Raw genomic sequence first — 16,433 nt, forward strand, 5'->3', positions numbered from 1 at the left:
TCATTCATTCTGCGATGGCCGAAAGTCTTGTAGCATCAAGGTAAGAGCGAAGCGATGGTTGTATCAGAGGTTTTTTTCTTCCTTTTTTTTCATCTGGCTCGTCACAACAAAGACTCTCACTCATCGCCGACTGTTTATTATTAGAAGAAGTAATAATAATGAAGAAGACCATTATGCATATATACTTCGACTAGTATACAAACTACCTTGCACCCCCTTCTCCACGAGCAACTATAAGGCGCCAGCTATAGACCCAAGTCTGAATATTCGTAACTTTCTTGTGATGCATTTCCTATCCATTCGCTAGATTAACGTTGGTGTTCCGCCGGGCTAGCAAAGGGCTACAGATGAAGGGGAATTGTTGTATGTACTAAAACCAAGACCCATGATATATATTCACTGGCTTTTGGAGAAGGGGTTCTACTAGTAGGACAAACATTGATTTCGAGAATAGAGAAAACGAGAACTGTATAGACCGAGAAAAAAAGAAAAGAAAAATACGCGCAGATGTCAATAACTGAGAATATGCTTTGGGGACTCTTAAGAATGGTGTATGCGCAGACGACGTCCCGGAAAAAGAAAGAAAAATGAACATTAGATGATCTGTGCAAAATGATCAGTGTTTAGTCATATATGGTTGAAACAAGATACTCACCCTAAAGACCATAGATGGACGTCTCAACCTTTTACTGCAATTCCCTGCGCGCCGCGACAGACTGTCGCACCTGGCCGAAGAGTCTGAACACCTCATCCTGCGCCCTGACAAATGGCTGTTTCCAGAACCCATACGCCTCGTTGTCGAGCAACTCGATGAAAGTGACAAGTAGACCCCAAGGATGAGGGCGTTTGACAATGGTTCGTTCGAGAAGGATACGGGCGATACGCTCGGGGATGGTAGATGAAAGCTCGGGTTGCACACTGGTACCGAAAAGGAAGAGCATGAAGTGGATGAAGAAAAGAGTATGAGCGGATGGGTATCGAAGCTGATCAGCAACCACATTGAGCATATAGTACTGGCCTATTATGTTCGTCAGTATACAGTACACAGTTGTACATTTTATGTAGAAAAAACACACCTTCACCGTCAAACGCATGTGCTAAACCAGCCAACACGGCCACCTCAGGAGTCTTCGGGTCAAAGCTCGCAACGCCCGTTTGCTGGAAGGTCCTAGCAACCGCAGTGGTACCAAGATAGAATACTGAAGCGTGCATCAATGTGTGGTTCCACGTGACAGCAGTGCTGCCTTGAGGACCCAAAGACTTCACCGCGATCCTGTTCTTGAGCTCCGCCACGATTGAAGGAAGAGTAGGGACGCCAGTTCGGACATACTGGTCGACGGCGGCTTTGACGTTACCGTCGGCCAATGCGCCAATGTAGTCTGAGCGAACGGTGGGGAATCGCTGCATCTCCGCAACAAGCTGATCAAGCCGCTTGTAGTAATCGGGGAGAGGAGCCTCGGAATGAGGGAACGCAGAAAGGACAATGTTTCGCATTTGAGTGCAGTGGGGAGGGATGACGGTGGAGAGAGTATGGTAGAACTCAACGAGGAACTCGGGGAAGTCATGCAAAAGAAGCATGAGAAGTCGGATAGTAGCTTTGAAGATTGATCTTGACGAGGGAGTCATGTCATCTGACTGAAGGAAGGGCGCAAGGAAGCGAAGAAGCCACATGACGCATCGGTGGAACTCCGGCCACCCTTCGTCCCTTTGAGTGGAGAGGAGTTTAGGCATGAAAAGACGGTGGGAGATAACTGAGACCCAGCCGAATGCGAAACGGGGAGCGTAAGTGGGCTGAGTAATGCCGAGGTTGTTGGCAAGGTGCTTCAAGCAGCCGATATAGGTTTCAGGAAGGTCATACTCAATAGTAGACAACTCGCTCAACATACTTGTAAAAAACCTGGCCCAAGGTCGCTGGTTGAAAGCATCACCCATGGCAAGTTGCCTTTGCACGAGAGAGTACGACATGATCGTAATGATCTTGTTGTAATAGTAGACGGCTCTACCAACACTGCTGGCTCCGCTCTTGTCACCGTAGTTTTTAACGATGAACAGAATGAGTTTGGCCAAAGCATCTACGCCGTAAAATCTTGATGAGCCATCGGGGGTAAGCTTGGCAGTGTCGAGATCGACGGCGGTATTGATAGCAGTGCGGTAAAATGCAGATGACACATCCTCACCGCTGAGGATACCCTCCTTTTGCAAGAAAGTGATGTAGGGCACGAAAGGAACTTCGGGATCCTTGCTAGAGCTGCAGACTCGAACCCACTCCAAGAAGTAGTGAGCTAATCTCTCCTGAAGCTTGCTGTCAATGACAGTCTTGGAATGATCACCCTCGATGCTACTCTGAGGCTCTCGTGGGCCACGAAGCTCTTCGAGCAATGAGTCAACTTGAGCAGTAGCATGGCCATCTTCCTGAGCCTTAAGAAGCGAAGCTAGACTATGAGAGAAAGCCTGTCGAGGAAGGAATGCGATATCAGACACCGAGCATTCACGGATGAGTTGAGTGACGAAGTCGAGGATTTCGGAGGGGTAGGACCGGATGATGATGTGGGAAAGGGCAACGTCAAGCTCTTGCACGCCGATGGACTGAGCGCGAAGAAGAGTTACAGTAACAGGGACATTCAGTTTCCTCTGCAAAAACGTTAGCTTAATCAAAGAAATTACCTAAACATGACTTACCACATCCTCCGCATAGATCAGCCACTGCTTCACTTCCTTGTCCACCTTCGCCGACAAATCGCACAACTGCTGCAACAAGTACACATACACCTCCCGGTCTAACTGTACCGTGGACCTGTACAATAGCTGCACAACTTTTTGGGCAATCGCCAAAGTTGTGTTCTCCCTGTGCACAGACTGGTTCGCAATAATAACGATGCCTCGAATAAGATCTCGAAGCTCATGGTCAGCAGGAAGGGCCGAAATGCTGGGTACATGGGTCTGGGAGACGATCTTCTGGATCTCAGCCGCAACCTCGTGGAACTTATCAATGCTAGTCTGAGGCGGGATAGCACGGGGCGACGCAACAATTTCGGGAGCCTCAACAACGTCTTGAACAAAGCCGTGACGAGGCGAAGGGCCAGTCTTGATTTCGGCAGGAACGAGTCCGTCGTTGAGAGTAAGGTTTTGATAGCTAGCGGACAGATAATCGCCGTTGGCAGCGGGATGAGATGACAGCATCCTCGTAGGCTCGCCAAAGTCTTCATACACTCTGAACTGCTGAGGGGTAAGACCGCCAGGACGAAGTTTGAGAGGGTCGGGAAGAGCAGTGTGAGAGATGGCAACACCGAAAGAGGCACTGTCCCAGAAAGGAGCAGTAGATCTCGAATTCTGGTGGGCCTTTCGCGCGGCATATTGAGGTGCAAGATTGACATCAATATCCTTGGCTGCTTTTTCCATGGCGGCTTTCTTTAACACCGCGCATGCCACATCCAAATTCTGATTTACTACACCCGCAATCATCGCATCCGGCATGGTCTCATCCGTGTAACCGTTCTGTTCGAGCATGGACTTGACATTGGCAATCATGCTAGAACGCAACGGCTCTTTGCACGTCACTAAAGCCAAGCTACCGGCAAGGTTCTGCACCATCATGTGAGCCGCCTGGCGCATCTTGATGGCATCCGGCTCGGTACCAAAATCTTTTTGAATCAAATCGCGAGAAGAGATACCAGCAATGGTGACAGAACGCTCGATAACAGGAGTAATGATTTCACGAATGGCCCTGTCGATTGAGTGGTGCACGATACGCTTGAGAGTTGGAGCGGTAAAGATGGGGTAATCTTGGTTGAAGACGAGGTACTCGGGAAGTTGAGCAATAAGCTCATCGACGCGACGCGCCAACGCATCCTGAGCGGCTTGTACAGCTTGCTCAGTCTGCAACTGCTGGATGCGAGCATACGCCTCGTTGCCAGGCAAGTCTCCAAGTCGCTGAGAACCATTCATAAGTTCGCTTGTGGCACGTTGAAGCTCGAGGTCGAGTCGGTTGGGGATCTCGGGCTGAGCAGGGGGTGGTGGGACGTGCATGCGAAGGAGGTTGGATGGCTCGAAGGAGTCAAGTTCGATACCGAGCTTGCTGAAAAGAACTTCGATTTCGAACTTCATGTTGAGTCTAAGCTCACCAAAGTGGTAAAACTCGGAAAGAAGTCTAAGAATAGCAACCAACCAAGGGTTGGGCGGGTGGAAGACAGCTGAATCTCTGCAAGAAGCAAGCAAGTTACAGACAAAGGGAATGGCAACAATGAGTCGTTTGGTGTCGTAACCTTGGATTAAGAGATCCTTTACGGAAAGCTCTTTCATCCTGATTGGCTTGTTCTGAGCGAGAGTGATACGGCCCAACCACATGGCCACCGTTTTGAGAACCGCTCGTTCTGAAGCAGAGTTAATCGTTGCCTCCGAGTTGAGCAACTCTCTCGCTTTCCTGTACGTCTCCCAGAGGATGTGTCGGTCGAGAAGAGGTGAGCCGAGCTTTTGAAGCAACTGCAAGTAGATCTCATGCCTATTCTGCTCAAGACTGACTCGGACGTCGATAAAGTAGTGCGCGAACCAACGAGAATACTGGTCTTCAAATAGCTCGAGCAAAGCTTTAGCCTTATCCTCGTAATTGGTAGGAGCGATCTGGTTGACGTGGAACATGATGGCGTCTTTCTTCCCAGTCTCTGGCTCTTTAAACTCGTCATCTCCCTCTTCAATAAGCACAGGCAATTTGAGAGCAGGAAACGCCAATTTGACGCCTCCTTGAAGGTCCAACTCTTCCCTCTCGATCAACGCTTGCTGAATGTCATTGATTAGAACAGGGTGAGACTCATGAAGAGCAGGAATCTCTAAAAGAGATCGACAGAGACCGGGAAAGTCAACAAGAGAGTTACGGAGCACGCTCAAAGCGGTGATACCAAATTGGTACAAGGGTTCATGGGGAGAAGTCTTGCAAGCATCCAAGACGTATCGTGTCGCAACAAACGCCGGAGTGTCCTTGACAAGTCGATAGTCAATGATGGCACCGAAAAGGAGACCAGTCATGGTCAACTCCTTGGGAGGATACGACTTGACAAACTTGTACTCGTCAAAGAGCGAGTGAAGTGCGTGCGCAAAAATGTCTTGCTCCTTGCTGTCATCCGACTTTTGGAAAGCTTTCAGCTCTTCCACCACGTCATCCAACTTGAGCTGTCCACCATACATTCGTTGATAGATTTTGTCCACCTTATCAACAACATCCTTCGCGAATTTGGCTTCAGAGAAACCTTGCTCTTGCTTGCTATGCGGTCGGAGGTTGAGAAGACGAGGGTGAAGGATGAGTATATCCGTTCGAAGGTTTTTGAAACGAGCAATGTCCTCACGAGCGAGGTTAGGAGCATTGCGAACCACACGGATGAAGATAGAATATACAGTGGGACCGAGAGTGAACAATAGAGGGGGCGCGTTTTCGGGTTGATGCTGATGCTCAAACTCAAGACGGATCTTATGTTCAACGAAGTCAAAGATAGCCTCGAGGAACTCTTCTCCCTTAACCTCAATCCCATCCGCCAACCATCGCTCCAAGTTGAGCAACTCTCTGTTAGATGCCAAAGCGGCCACATCGAGGACAAAGTGAAGATTATCCTGAACAGCCAAAAGTTTGCCAAGAATCTACAGCGTTAGCGGCGCCCGTCACATAAATTAACTCACCTTCAACTCTGAACCGATCTCCACAATTCTTCCCAAATTGTTTTCATCTTCCCCATAGAACTCTAGCAAGACCGACAAAAGATTTTCAGGGTTTATTTCCCACATCTGATGGAATACCAGGGCAGATGACGTGATATCGCTAGGTTTAGTTGACAAGTACATCGCCAAAAGACGAGTCTGTTGAACGACAACGGGGGAGGGAAGAGGTTTCTGCAAATAAGTCAGCAAAAAGAACTTAAAGCATCTAACCCGTTCAAACTCACTGGAAGCTTCTCTAGCGCAATCAAAACCAACTCTGGCGCCAATTTGGCTGCCTTCTCCAAAATCTCTGTAGCTCTCCTGCCAATATCCGCCCTCTCTTCCCTTTCTCTGTCTGAATTATGGTCCATCTCTGCCAAAGCACACGCATGCACCAATACTTGGATCAAACCCAAAGTATTCCACAACCCGGCTCCCTGCAAATCTCTCGCCTGCTGACGAGCAGCCTTGCTCCACACTTGCTCGGAAGGCGGAGGATCGACGATACGAGAGTAGACTGAAGGTGGAGGAGCGGATGGCATAGTGAAGATGGGCATCGCGTCGGGCGCAAGGCTCGTAAGGTGCGTCAACACAGAGAGAAGTGAAGAAATGTTTTCCCACATGGGTGCTTCTAGGTGAGCTGGCAAAAGACCAGCCATGGGTGGAACGGGCGCCTGTGATGGAAGACATATGAGGGAAACAAGGAGGGGAATAGAGGAAGGATATGCCGCAATGGTCATCGGAGTGTCAAATGACTTAACCACATCAGGCCAGGAGATAGCATCCTAGAGATGATTTTTCATCAATTACAACTCCGCAAACTAGACGAAATGGACTTACGATCGCCGACATTCCTTTGATCACGCCGTGCAGATCTACGACACGCCCCAGTGGCAATCCCTCACACAGACCATGAACAACGTGACACGCTTCTTCAGTGACTCTTCGCCTGACATCTTCTGGGGAGCCCTCAAACAACCAAGAGACCCACCATCTCTGCACAACAGCCTCAACAGTGCCCTCATCTTGGGTAAGACTCTCACCCAGCTCGAATAAGATGTCTTCAAGGGGAATGCTGCCAGGCGACCGAGGCGGTCCACCTGGGGATAACGCTGATAAAGTTTGAAGGATGATGGCGGGAGACGAAAACTTGACGGTGAGAGAAGTGAGGAGGGTCGCACGTTGAAGAGAGTTGAGAGGAGAAGAATGTGGCGAAGTCGGGTTGGTAGGTGTAGCAGGTCGAGAAGCGGTGCCGCTGGTAGGGCTCTGGGCCCTCGGGAAGAGCGCGAGGATCAAAGTTCTGGCTTCCTGCAAAGTCAAATCGTCGGTAAAGGGCTCTCTTCCAGGGATGTTCATCATCCAGAATGGAACACCTGGCGATCGTAGAAGCTCCATAGTAGGCTGGAAGGTCTGGGCGAGGATGGCATGGAAAACAGGATAAGACGCGTGGTTTTGCGGGAAAACGTGAGGTGATGCAAGTGTGTATGCTGAGAGAGAGAAGAGCAGCGCAGGAGGGAGGTTGAACAATCGAAGAGAGGGCAAAGGAAGAGGAGTTGATGGGGAGGAGGAAAGCATGATGAAGGAGAAATGGGGCGCGAGCTGCACATCCCTAGCTGCCCTAGCTGCTTCAGTAACGAGCAATCTCCATACAAGCGCAGCTTGACCCGTAGTAGGGATCTGAGGAGGAGGCGCGGCAGGGTCATCCTTGTATTGATTCGAATGCTGGATTAGAGTTTGGATAATTGGGTTGGCGACCACGACCGCTCGCCTTAAAAAGTGGTGGTACATTTCCGGCCCATTGGTAGACGCAAGCTACGGTTTATAGATCAGTTATCTGTGACATGTATTGACACGCTCAGTCATCCAAAACGCGAGCTGTACACTCACCGTCCTGATCTCAGCTGAGGCCTTTTCAAAGCTATCTTCCGTAAAAGTCGTTAACAAGAATACAATCTGTGCTCTAACGATCACTGCTGTTCCGCCCTGACCGTCTCTTCGACCGGCACCCCCGCCAACACTTCCCGCAACGCCGGCATTGCTCGCCATGGTGGCCGCACTCGCATCGCTAACTGGAGAATGGGCCGCACCGCCGCCAAATCCCGGAGGCGGTCCTGTTCTGCTGACCCCGCCTCCCAGGCCGGGAGGAGGGATTGACATGGGCTGGTGATTGTCGGATGAGAGAGAGTGAGGAAGAGAGGATGTTGCTGTAAGTCTTGTTCGAAGGGAAGGATCAAATGTCCATCCCTGCGCGGGGTTATTGAATGATGGTGGTTGACGTGTACCGGCTGGCGAGAGTGGTCAGGGGAAAAGAAGTACGGGAGTAGGTAGGAAGGAAGGAAGGAGTATGGATGGACGGGCGTCTGTGGCAGTTACGTGAGTGAGTAGCAAGGCTAGCCCACCGAAACTCAACCAGCGACAACCACCCGGCGTTACCTCGCAAACGCCGATCCACTCCTCACCCAAAGACGCTGTGTGGCACTCTCCGCCGATGACGCGACAACCTCAACTGTTTGTCTTCTGGTCTTCGTTCTCCAGCAGCCAAGTCGCCAGCGTAACAAAAAAGCATCACGTCCGTACCGCGCTCCTGCCTTCTATTCAAGGCGTCTTTCCTTCTTTGTTAATGTATTGGAGGCGTCTAAATCACCCTGCATGTCGTCGAAGAGGTCCAGCATTGCACCCTCTGTGTCGGATGTGAGCGATAAGAAGAAGGAAGAAGGCCGGCTCGTTCTATCAACATGGTATTTATCATGCATGAAACTCTGATCTACAGACCTATCAAATTGTGCGCTACTGCCATACGTATAGTAGCCCCCATGCAACGAGAAAGTTGATGTTTTTTGTGCTTCTAATCGCTATCACTACTATCCTCATTATATGCCCTTGCCCTTGTTGGCCCTTCATCGTCGCTCGAACTCTCGTCGTCACTCGCTTCATCTACATCATCACTGCTTTCTTCACTATCATACTCTCCACCATGCACCTTGGATGGTTTGACATTCTCTCCCCTCATCATCGCCATCTGCCCAGCAAGCGTATCCTCATCTGGCTCCGAAATGTCGTCACCGGCATCAGAATCTGATTCCGATGGAGGCTCCTCCACCTTGAGCATAATTGGCACCTGAACATCCTCACCAAGGTAGGTGTCGCTCCTCAAGTGTGCGACAAAGGAGTACAAGTTAACTTGAGGAGGAGCTTGGAATTGCAAGCTAATTTCCTTGGGCTCTGAAGGTGTGCCATCAGGAGAAGGAAGGGGGATGTCGGTGACTTTGACAGGGGGCACAATGACTTTGTTGAGCTTAGTGTCTCCCAAGAGGAAATAGTATTGAGGCTTGCGTAGCTGGGATACATGTCAGCCAATTTAAGTGTCAAGTGGCAAGGGTAATTTACCTGGGGCCATCGAGGCGCGTGGGCAAAGCCATTCACCACTTCTTTTGCCTCCTTGTTTTTCACAATCTTTTCTTGCACTTCCTTCACGGTAGGCTTTTCCTCTTTCTCGCTTGCCTCCTTCACTGCCTCCTTTACGTCCTCAATTGATTTCGCCTCTCCATTTTCCTCCTTTCCTTTTTCCAACTTGGCCAGTTCCGACTTGGGAAGCATAGGAATAGGTTTTGCCCTGGAGGAGAGAGCCGTGGTAGGGTAAACGTATCGGACCTTGGCGGTGAGAGATACGATAGAGCTAGGTGTGACAACCTTGGAGTCATCCACCTTGAATTCGGCACCAATTACTTCCAATCTCGGCCAGTACTTTGCCACGTTGAAAGCTTCATCAAATCCTTCCCTAACCCTGACCCACTTCTCCAACCATTTGTCGCCCTCGGCCTTTTTGATGATCTGCTGCTCAAATCCTTTCTCAAAGTCGAAGCCCGGAAGTTGGGCGAGAGGAGACACAGAGGGAGGCATAGCCTGAACAAGAGCGGGTTGAAGTTGAATACATCTGAGAGAAACGGAAAGCCAGTTGTGAGCAAGGGCAATGTTGGTGATAGCATTGAGCAAAGGAGGAAGGACACGCAAGACGGCGAGTTGGTCTACGATGACGTTAGCATGAGATGTTTTACGATTGTTAGATAGCTGACCATTGCGCATCTCTGCATCATCAAGATCAATCCTCAACAGATGAGCCCAAATCAACGCCCTCGCCCTCCTATCAGCACCGCTCGTCACTCCCACCCTGCTAGTTACCTTCATCAAAGGGTCTTCCTCAATCCCGTTCTGCTCTTTGATCTCATTGATCTTGGCTTCCAACTCTTCAACTTTACTTTGTTTGGCCTTTTTAGTCTTCTTGCTGACCTTCTTACCACCAACAACGGCGGCGACTTCGAGGGAACCAGCCAAAAGCGCGATGAGGTTGGTAAAGTCAGTGTCTTCGGCAAGAGAATGGAAGAAGCGTTCCGCAGTGGCGTTAAGAATGTTATCTCGAGTGAGTCGACGTTGAGTGAACCACCATCGACCCTAATGCATTGTTAGTGCGTCCCAAAACGACATACTTTATCAAAGCACTCACAACGACCCAAGGAATACCACCACCAAGGACTAGCCCATACAGAGCCAAGACCCAGACACCGTTTGATCCTTCAACAATCCATTGAGGGATAGCAATCCTGTCTTCTCTCTGTTGAGGTCCGTCAGGATTACCATACTTGGCGAGATTTTCTCGAGTCGTTTCATCGGTTAATGATTTGTACGCTTTGGTAAGTTCAATGTATTTCTCCTCTGCTTCTTCCATGGTTTGACCTTCGGCAAGCTTGAGCTTGTCAGGGTGGCTATACATGGATTGTCATTAGCTTTACTGCAAAGATACATGATGGAATACGTACAATTGCAAAGACAACTTCTTGTAATGCTTCTTGATCTGCTTCTCAGTCGCCGAGCTGCTCAATCCAAGGATCTCAAAAGGGTTGTAGACCGTACCGCCCTGTATCTTGGGGGCTGTTGCTAAGCTGTACACGAGGTAACCGAGTAATACCCATGCCGAGAGCAAGAGGAAGATACGCTTGGTACCGGCTGACCGACGGGATGATCGCTGAAGTTTTTCCACACGAGCAGGAGCCTGCTGACATGCTGTACAGGGGCATATTGGCTGTGCTTTCTCTATTGCGTTGTTAACGATAATTTTTGCAAGTAGTGACAAAATGCTACGCACTTGTCTTTTTAGGCCTGAGCGTCGAGAGTGTCCAGGGGATGAGAACGAGAGTAAGACAGGTGACTCCGAAGTAGCTTGCGAGTGAGCCGGATTCGTCATAGGATATGCCCGGCATCGTAGCTAGGCAGGCGAAGTGTGCCCTGTGGTATTAGCAGGAGGATGGAGATGTAGTAGTGGCAGTAACACTCTTGTCGTGGTCTCAACTTGTCGCTGCTGCAGCAGCTTCTTCTTCCGGCGCGTTCCCTTCTTCTGACGTGGCGAGTGCTTACGTGGGCGCCCGTTTAAGCTCATCAACAACCCAAATTCCTTTACGTAAGTCATCCTCTAGCGGAAGAAAACGGGCATGTGATTCGATGGCTCGCTCGCTGCCCAATTGGAGACGGTAATAATCATCCATTCCCTTTTGACTTTTGACCTTTGACTCCACTCACCGCTCACACAACAAACAACAAACGATGTTCCGACTCGCTGCCCGTGCTGTCCGCCCCGCTGCTAGGGGTTTCGCTACCTCCGCTGCCGCCGGTGAGAACGAGTTCGTCGCCAAGAGGACTGCCATCAGGGCTCACGCTGCTGGTGAGTGTACTGCTGCCTATTTCGGAGAGTCTAGGCGACGTGGATGGGAAAGTGGGATCGTAGTGTGAGGAGAACCGGTGGGGATGGGAGTAGAATAAGGTGGAGGACGGACAGGAGCACGTACTAACGCATACTTTGCAGAGACCACTGACCTCTGGCGAAAGATCTCTTTCTACGTCTGCATCCCCGGTATCATCGTCGGTGGCCTCTGGACTTACAAGATTGAGGCCGCCCACGCTGAGCACCTGTAAGTATAATACTTTTTTCCTCCGCATAGAAAAAGGGGTGGTGAGGTGCATGCTTCGTGCGAGAGAGTGCTTGAAGTGGACATTAGGGCGCGTCATGGATGACAGGCACGGAAAGAGTCGGAAGACAGACATCACCTCACCACGCATTATTCGCCCAACCACTGGCCGGTAAAGCGACTGACTTCCCTTTCCCACAGTGCTCACAGCGACGAGGACCTTTCCCAGAGGCCCGTCTACCCCTACATGAACATGCGAGCCAAGCCTTTCCCTTGGGGTATGCAGTCCCTCTTCTATAACGTGAGTCTTGCTGGCTGGCAGATGAGAGAAACATGTCTCTAACAGACTTGTGCTTGTAGCCCAAGGTTAACATCCCCGCTGGTCCCCCCGAGTAAACAGGTTGTAAAGCTTTGTTTGTTGATCAGAGGAATGCATATGCTTAATAAGTATCTTGCTAAAACGTCAAGAAATGAACAACGGGCACAGCGTATAAAATTGAAGCGACGATAGCTACCAAAGATGTATCTATTCTCATTTCAATGCAATCCGATGGGATGACTAAACTGAATCTCATGAGGAATTATGTAAACAGCAGACTACACTACAACGCCGTATACCACGTAACTTCTGCCCTCCTATTTTCCGGCCCAGTCGCCAAAGATAATCGCTGCAAAGCCCTCAAACTCTGACACAGCCAACATTTCCTCCACCCCGCTATCTGGCACACTCTCCCATATATTTTTACCCCATCTACTAACCACTGGTAAACACTCCACCAATCGCTTCTTTCTTCCTTCTAATTCAAACCCGCTCTGCGATTGCGAAGTTGCTTCAAGAGCGTAGCATTCTTCCTTGAGACTGTTAATCAGGCTCTTAGTCAATGTGGCTATACCTTTCTCCAAGAGATAGCGTCCGTCAGCGGAGCAAATATGAGTAAGCGTTTCGTCAAAAAGCGAAACAAGGTGAGAAGAGTGGTCAGAGGGATTGTGTGGGAAAGGAGCTCGCAGAGATGTTGGCGGCTTGAGGGGCAAGAGGAACGGGGTGAAGCTTAAAATTATCCTGATTAATCTCTGCTACGTACAGGAAAGAAAAACAAAATACTGACTCAAACAACTTTGGTCCAGATTCTGCGGCTTCATCCATCTCCACTTGTGCCCGAACCTCTTTGATCGCCTTTTCCCAATCGTGCAAGCTCAACTCCTTCTTGAGTAACATTCTGGGTAAGTGTGAATAGACATGATCAACCTCCGTCTTCCATTTATCCTTCGCAGTTAATATAAACCACTTACGATCCAAACACCTTTGCGACAGCCCGGTCAACCCTTTCCGCCACACCTTTCCAACCTTCATTCAACAACCACCACGAATAACTCAAAAATAACCTCTCAGCCTCTTCCTCCTCAATCCTCCTTTGCCTCGCCATCTCAGCAGCTTGAACCTCACCGATCCTCTGGGCCTGGTTTTTCTGGTCATCTCCCTGACGGATAGATAGAAATGAAGGGAGGTACGAAGTTATTGTACCAGGAAGATAGTCAACGGGATTGGGGAGGAAGGAAGCATGGTTTTCGACAAACTCGGTGAGGCCCATTGATTCAACGGAGAAGGAAGAGAACCAGCCAGTAGCCTTTTTGTTGTCTTTCTTCAATGGTCGTTCGGCAGAAAGTCCTGTGAGAGTAGCTTCTGAGACGTTACGTCTGGGAGTCTGATAATCATCATCCTCATCATATTCGTTCTCATTGTCGTGGCTTTGCACTCCGCGAAGATTAGAGGTTCCCTTGGCGTGGGAGTTCTCGGATGCGAGGTCATTAAGGTAAGTGTTCCGCGCGAGGATGGATAGTTGGGAAGAGGTGAGGAGATAGAGCATAGGTAGCAGATAAGCGGTTGTAATCGTTCGAGCAATACCTAGAATTGGAACATATCATGTTAATTGACGGCTTTTCGCCGTGAAGGAAGACGGTAATGTACATACTCTGTAACTTCAGCTCTTTCCAGAGCTCTTTTTTGCTCTTTGTCAGAACAGGTGGAGAAGGAGTGGGGTCCCTCAGCAATGGAGGAGATGGACCGAGCTGCGCGGATGATGACATATCAGAGGGTGGAGAAAGGGAGCCGGAGGTTGTGTCGGTAGCTGGTAATGAGATAGGCTGCGAAACAGTGGAAGACAACTGAAGGGGATTTAAATGTTAGGAGTCCCTCTTTCTGTACTACAAATTGATAGCTTACCCCATCGTCGATCTCTGGGATTCCGACTGAACCGCCAACCATAATCCCACTCTCCGTCTCTGCTTCCGCACCTGCATTATCTTTTTTCTGAAACTCGCTGGCCCAGCTCTCATCTACTGTGAGTACCAAAGGGACTGAAGGGCTGAACTGGGGACTTTGATTATCAACTGCTTCTTTTGGCGGTTCTAACTCCTGACTTCCTTGTCCGTAGAGATGTAGTGAATTCAGTGGCTCGCTAGTTCCGATACTGGAGGTCGAGCCTGTAGTGGTTGATGAGGCTGATGTAGTAGCTGTCCCTTGCATAGCCTGAGAGGTCTTCTCCACAGGGTAAGCTTCGAACACCTGCGGCTGAAGTGTAGGCAAAAGTGCATAGAGGGTGAAGGAGATGCTCGAGATGAGAGAAGTAAAGTGGTTTTTGAGCCTGTAGCTGGATCAGCTCCATTAGTACGACGCAATGTGAAAATGCTCACAGGTCCTTATGTCTCTTTTCCTTGATCGCACGGAGACGATTCTCCTTGAGACGGTCCAAGAGGTATGAACTCAAGAGATAAAAGGTGGACGCGGTGCCGACGAAAAAGAAGAGACGCCTAAAGCGACGCTGCCACGACGACTGGCTTTGAGGCATGTCGGTAGGGCTGATGTTATCAGATGCAACAATAACGTCTTGTTCAAGTGAAGAACTGAATGAAGTACAATATTGCGACTGATGCGTGCAATCCAATTTCAGTCACTCGTCGGGAAACTCAAGAGGCCGGTTGAGATTACGTAATACCCCTCATTGACTGAAATGTTGATCTCCATCGGGATATATGATCCTTCAGCGAGGAGTATTGGTGCGACGGCGCAGAAATTTATCATCTTTTCCCTTCATGCTCTGCACTTCATGCTCTGCACTTGTCATACACCCTTTGGTTGTCCGGATTGTAGCTATCACATCGTGATTATTTCGTTATCGATTACTGTATAAATTGGTACTATCAAATAAGATACGTATGTATCATTGATCGGTCTATATGAAGCGTATATATTACACAAGAAGACAGTTCCGCATCTCCACACTACTTGGCGACAATCTTCTCATCTCTCCACACATACTGCATCTGTCTCCATATCACATCCATCGACAGGCTTATCACACCCAAAGTTTCGTCAATGCCGTTGTCCAGCCCGCGTTAAAGCTTTCCAGACTCTCCTGTCCAAAGATGGTGTCATGGTCGGTATCGTCTTGAGCCCTTGGAGGAGCGTAGTAGAACCCCATGATGAGTACAATATAGCTATAACGACGGTCAATGACGGGTATTGTAACTGACTAGAGTGAAAAACCTACGCAAGGACCAAAATTGAGCCACGATGGTAGTTACTTCTTGCCTCGATATAGGTGTAAGTGAGCAGGAAGATAGAAAGGATAATGGCGATCACATCCCAACGAGGGAAAATGAGGCTTTAGCGATCGTTAATACCGCACGCTATGTGAACTGAGGGGTTGGACCTACGTGAATGTATCGATGACATCGCCCATCTTCTCCGGCTGATACAATGCGCTGAAAGCCACCATTGCCGGTATTTGGAGCAGGCACACTTGTAAAGCATACGCGGAACCGATTTCCATACTATCATTACCATTAGTATTTCTGCGCAATGGTTGATCCCGCAAGTCATAAACTGACCTGAGAGCAATGTTACCATTGAGAGCAAATGACATGGCGTTCATGAACTCTGTCGTGTTGGGCACTAGCGCAAAAAGTGTCAAACCTAAAAACTTTTCGTCTATACCGGATCCATGGAGCACAACGTCTACCACGTCCACCAAGATCTCTGCAGATAATCGTCAGAATCCCTTCGTCAACTACATTTCACAGTATAACTCACCAGCAATAATAGCGTACAACATGGTACAACCCAGCAAAACCCCAGCACTGACGCCTCTGGTCCAGCTTGGCGCTTCATGTCCACCACCTTTTTCATGCCCTTCTTCCTCTTTACTTACCCCCCCTCCCTGCTCCACGCCCACTGGACCTTCACCCACCACGTGTCTACGCTTCCTTTCAGACTCAACAATTGACCCTTGATGCCTGAGAGCACTAACGGTAGCAACCGCCACAGCACGAGTAAAGTCCTCCGTTGTGAGTGTACCAGGAAGACGCATGGGGGTGAGATTCGACTTTGTAACTTGATCAATGCTCTCAAGATACGGGGTATACCCAGCGGGGAGGGTGAAGGCTTGGCTGGTACTGGGACTCGGACGAGAAGTTTCAATTCCATCAGCATGAGAGGATTGCTGAGAATGTCCTGGGGTGATGTTGGCAGTGTGATCAGCTCCGTCTTTAGTCAAGCCAGATGGCGCCAAGCGCAACGTGCCAGTCTTGGGAGACACTGTCGCGGGGACACTACCTTCGTTGGTGGCTACAGGTACAACAGGAGGTATAACAGGATTTGCGGATGAGGTGGCAGGGGGGTTGTTTGATTTGTGCAAAGGGAGGACATGCTGCATCAGAGCCTGTGGGGTAATGCGTTGCGCAAGGGTACTCTTGAGAGCAGGATGCACTTCACTAACAGCTTGAGCCTCCTCAGAC

The 16,433-nt window shown here is 49.5% G+C and overlaps 5 protein-coding genes across 5 annotated transcripts in view; 1 reads left to right on the forward strand and 4 right to left on the reverse strand.

The window, feature by feature from the left end:
- Positions 1–155: 155 nt before the first annotated feature.
- On the reverse strand, positions 156–8,043 carry CNC05460 (3'-5' exoribonuclease, putative). The gene is made up of 8 exons (XM_024656848.1): positions 7,570–8,043; positions 6,523–7,494; positions 5,928–6,467; positions 5,665–5,874; positions 2,680–5,625; positions 1,077–2,631; positions 656–1,018; positions 156–603 (listed from the first exon to the last, which is right to left on the reverse strand). The coding sequence occupies exons 1-7, from the start codon at positions 7,837–7,839 to the stop codon at positions 687–689; spliced, it is 6,825 nt and encodes a 2,274-aa protein (XP_024512465.1). The 5' UTR covers positions 7,840–8,043; the 3' UTR covers positions 156–603; positions 656–686.
- A 388-nt stretch (positions 8,044–8,431) lies between these two features.
- Positions 8,432–11,093, reverse strand: CNC05470 (conserved hypothetical protein). Its single transcript, XM_024656849.1, has 6 exons — positions 10,823–11,093; positions 10,497–10,770; positions 10,184–10,442; positions 9,756–10,131; positions 9,070–9,707; positions 8,432–9,019 (listed from the first exon to the last, which is right to left on the reverse strand). The coding sequence occupies exons 1-6, from the start codon at positions 10,935–10,937 to the stop codon at positions 8,528–8,530; spliced, it is 2,154 nt and encodes a 717-aa protein (XP_024512588.1). The 5' UTR covers positions 10,938–11,093; the 3' UTR covers positions 8,432–8,527.
- A 139-nt stretch (positions 11,094–11,232) lies between these two features.
- On the forward strand, positions 11,233–12,499 carry CNC05480 (X15341 cytochrome C oxidase subunit, putative). Its single transcript, XM_569750.2, has 4 exons — positions 11,233–11,395; positions 11,537–11,642; positions 11,841–11,940; positions 12,000–12,499. The coding sequence occupies exons 1-4, from the start codon at positions 11,278–11,280 to the stop codon at positions 12,033–12,035; spliced, it is 360 nt and encodes a 119-aa protein (XP_569750.1). The 5' UTR covers positions 11,233–11,277; the 3' UTR covers positions 12,036–12,499.
- On the reverse strand, positions 12,057–14,549 carry CNC05490 (Pex3p, putative). Its single transcript, XM_024656850.1, has 6 exons — positions 14,331–14,549; positions 13,861–14,281; positions 13,606–13,802; positions 12,930–13,538; positions 12,746–12,856; positions 12,057–12,687 (listed from the first exon to the last, which is right to left on the reverse strand). The coding sequence occupies exons 1-6, from the start codon at positions 14,483–14,485 to the stop codon at positions 12,276–12,278; spliced, it is 1,905 nt and encodes a 634-aa protein (XP_024512466.1). The 5' UTR covers positions 14,486–14,549; the 3' UTR covers positions 12,057–12,275.
- Positions 14,550–14,775: 226 nt separating this feature from the next.
- The window catches only part of CNC05500 (conserved hypothetical protein), a 5,365-nt gene continuing 3,707 nt past the window's right edge, over positions 14,776–16,433 (reverse strand). The window contains exons 5-9 of the mRNA XM_024656851.1: positions 15,730–16,433; positions 15,528–15,675; positions 15,354–15,470; positions 15,188–15,301; positions 14,776–15,134 (exon numbers count right to left, since the gene is read on the reverse strand). The exon at positions 15,730–16,433 is cut by the window's right edge and continues 77 nt beyond it. Of these exons, the coding sequence (XP_024512467.1) occupies positions 14,993–15,134; positions 15,188–15,301; positions 15,354–15,470; positions 15,528–15,675; positions 15,730–16,433 (1,225 nt within the window). The 3' untranslated portion in view covers positions 14,776–14,992. The remainder of the gene's footprint in view (positions 15,135–15,187; positions 15,302–15,353; positions 15,471–15,527; positions 15,676–15,729) is intronic.

The sequence above is a fragment of the Cryptococcus neoformans genome (assembly GCF_000091045.1).
Source record: "Cryptococcus neoformans var. neoformans JEC21 chromosome 3 sequence".
NCBI lineage: Eukaryota > Fungi > Basidiomycota > Tremellomycetes > Tremellales > Cryptococcaceae > Cryptococcus > Cryptococcus deneoformans.

Excerpts from the sequence above, each read along its gene's own strand:
- CNC05460 (XM_024656848.1), bottom strand. The coding sequence starts at position 7,839 with ATGTCAATCCCTCCTCCCGGCCTGGGAGGCGGGGTCAGCAGAACAGGA. Across the intron at positions 5,626-5,664 it reads AGATCGGTTCAGAGTTGAAG|ATTCTTGGCAAACTTTTGGC; the intron begins GTGAGTTAATTT and ends CTAACGCTGTAG. Across the intron at positions 1,019-1,076 it reads ACATGCGTTTGACGGTGAAG|GCCAGTACTATATGCTCAAT; the intron begins GTGTGTTTTTTC and ends CGAACATAATAG.
- CNC05470 (XM_024656849.1), bottom strand. The coding sequence starts at position 10,937 with ATGCCGGGCATATCCTATGACGAATCCGGCTCACTCGCAAGCTACTTC. Across the intron at positions 10,443-10,496 it reads AAGAAGTTGTCTTTGCAATT|CCACCCTGACAAGCTCAAGC; the intron begins GTACGTATTCCA and ends ATCCATGTATAG. Across the intron at positions 9,020-9,069 it reads ACGCGCCTCGATGGCCCCAG|CTACGCAAGCCTCAATACTA; the intron begins GTAAATTACCCT and ends CATGTATCCCAG.
- CNC05490 (XM_024656850.1), bottom strand. The coding sequence starts at position 14,485 with ATGCCTCAAAGCCAGTCGTCGTGGCAGCGTCGCTTTAGGCGTCTCTTC. Across the intron at positions 14,282-14,330 it reads GAAAAGAGACATAAGGACCT|GCTCAAAAACCACTTTACTT; the intron begins GTGAGCATTTTC and ends ATCCAGCTACAG. Across the intron at positions 12,688-12,745 it reads TCTGGACCAAAGTTGTTTGA|CTTCACCCCGTTCCTCTTGC; the intron begins GTCAGTATTTTG and ends GATAATTTTAAG.
- CNC05480 (XM_569750.2), top strand. The coding sequence starts at position 11,278 with ATGTTCCGACTCGCTGCCCGTGCTGTCCGCCCCGCTGCTAGGGGTTTC. Across the intron at positions 11,643-11,840 it reads GCCGCCCACGCTGAGCACCT|TGCTCACAGCGACGAGGACC; the intron begins GTAAGTATAATA and ends CCTTTCCCACAG. Across the intron at positions 11,941-11,999 it reads TGCAGTCCCTCTTCTATAAC|CCCAAGGTTAACATCCCCGC; the intron begins GTGAGTCTTGCT and ends TTGTGCTTGTAG.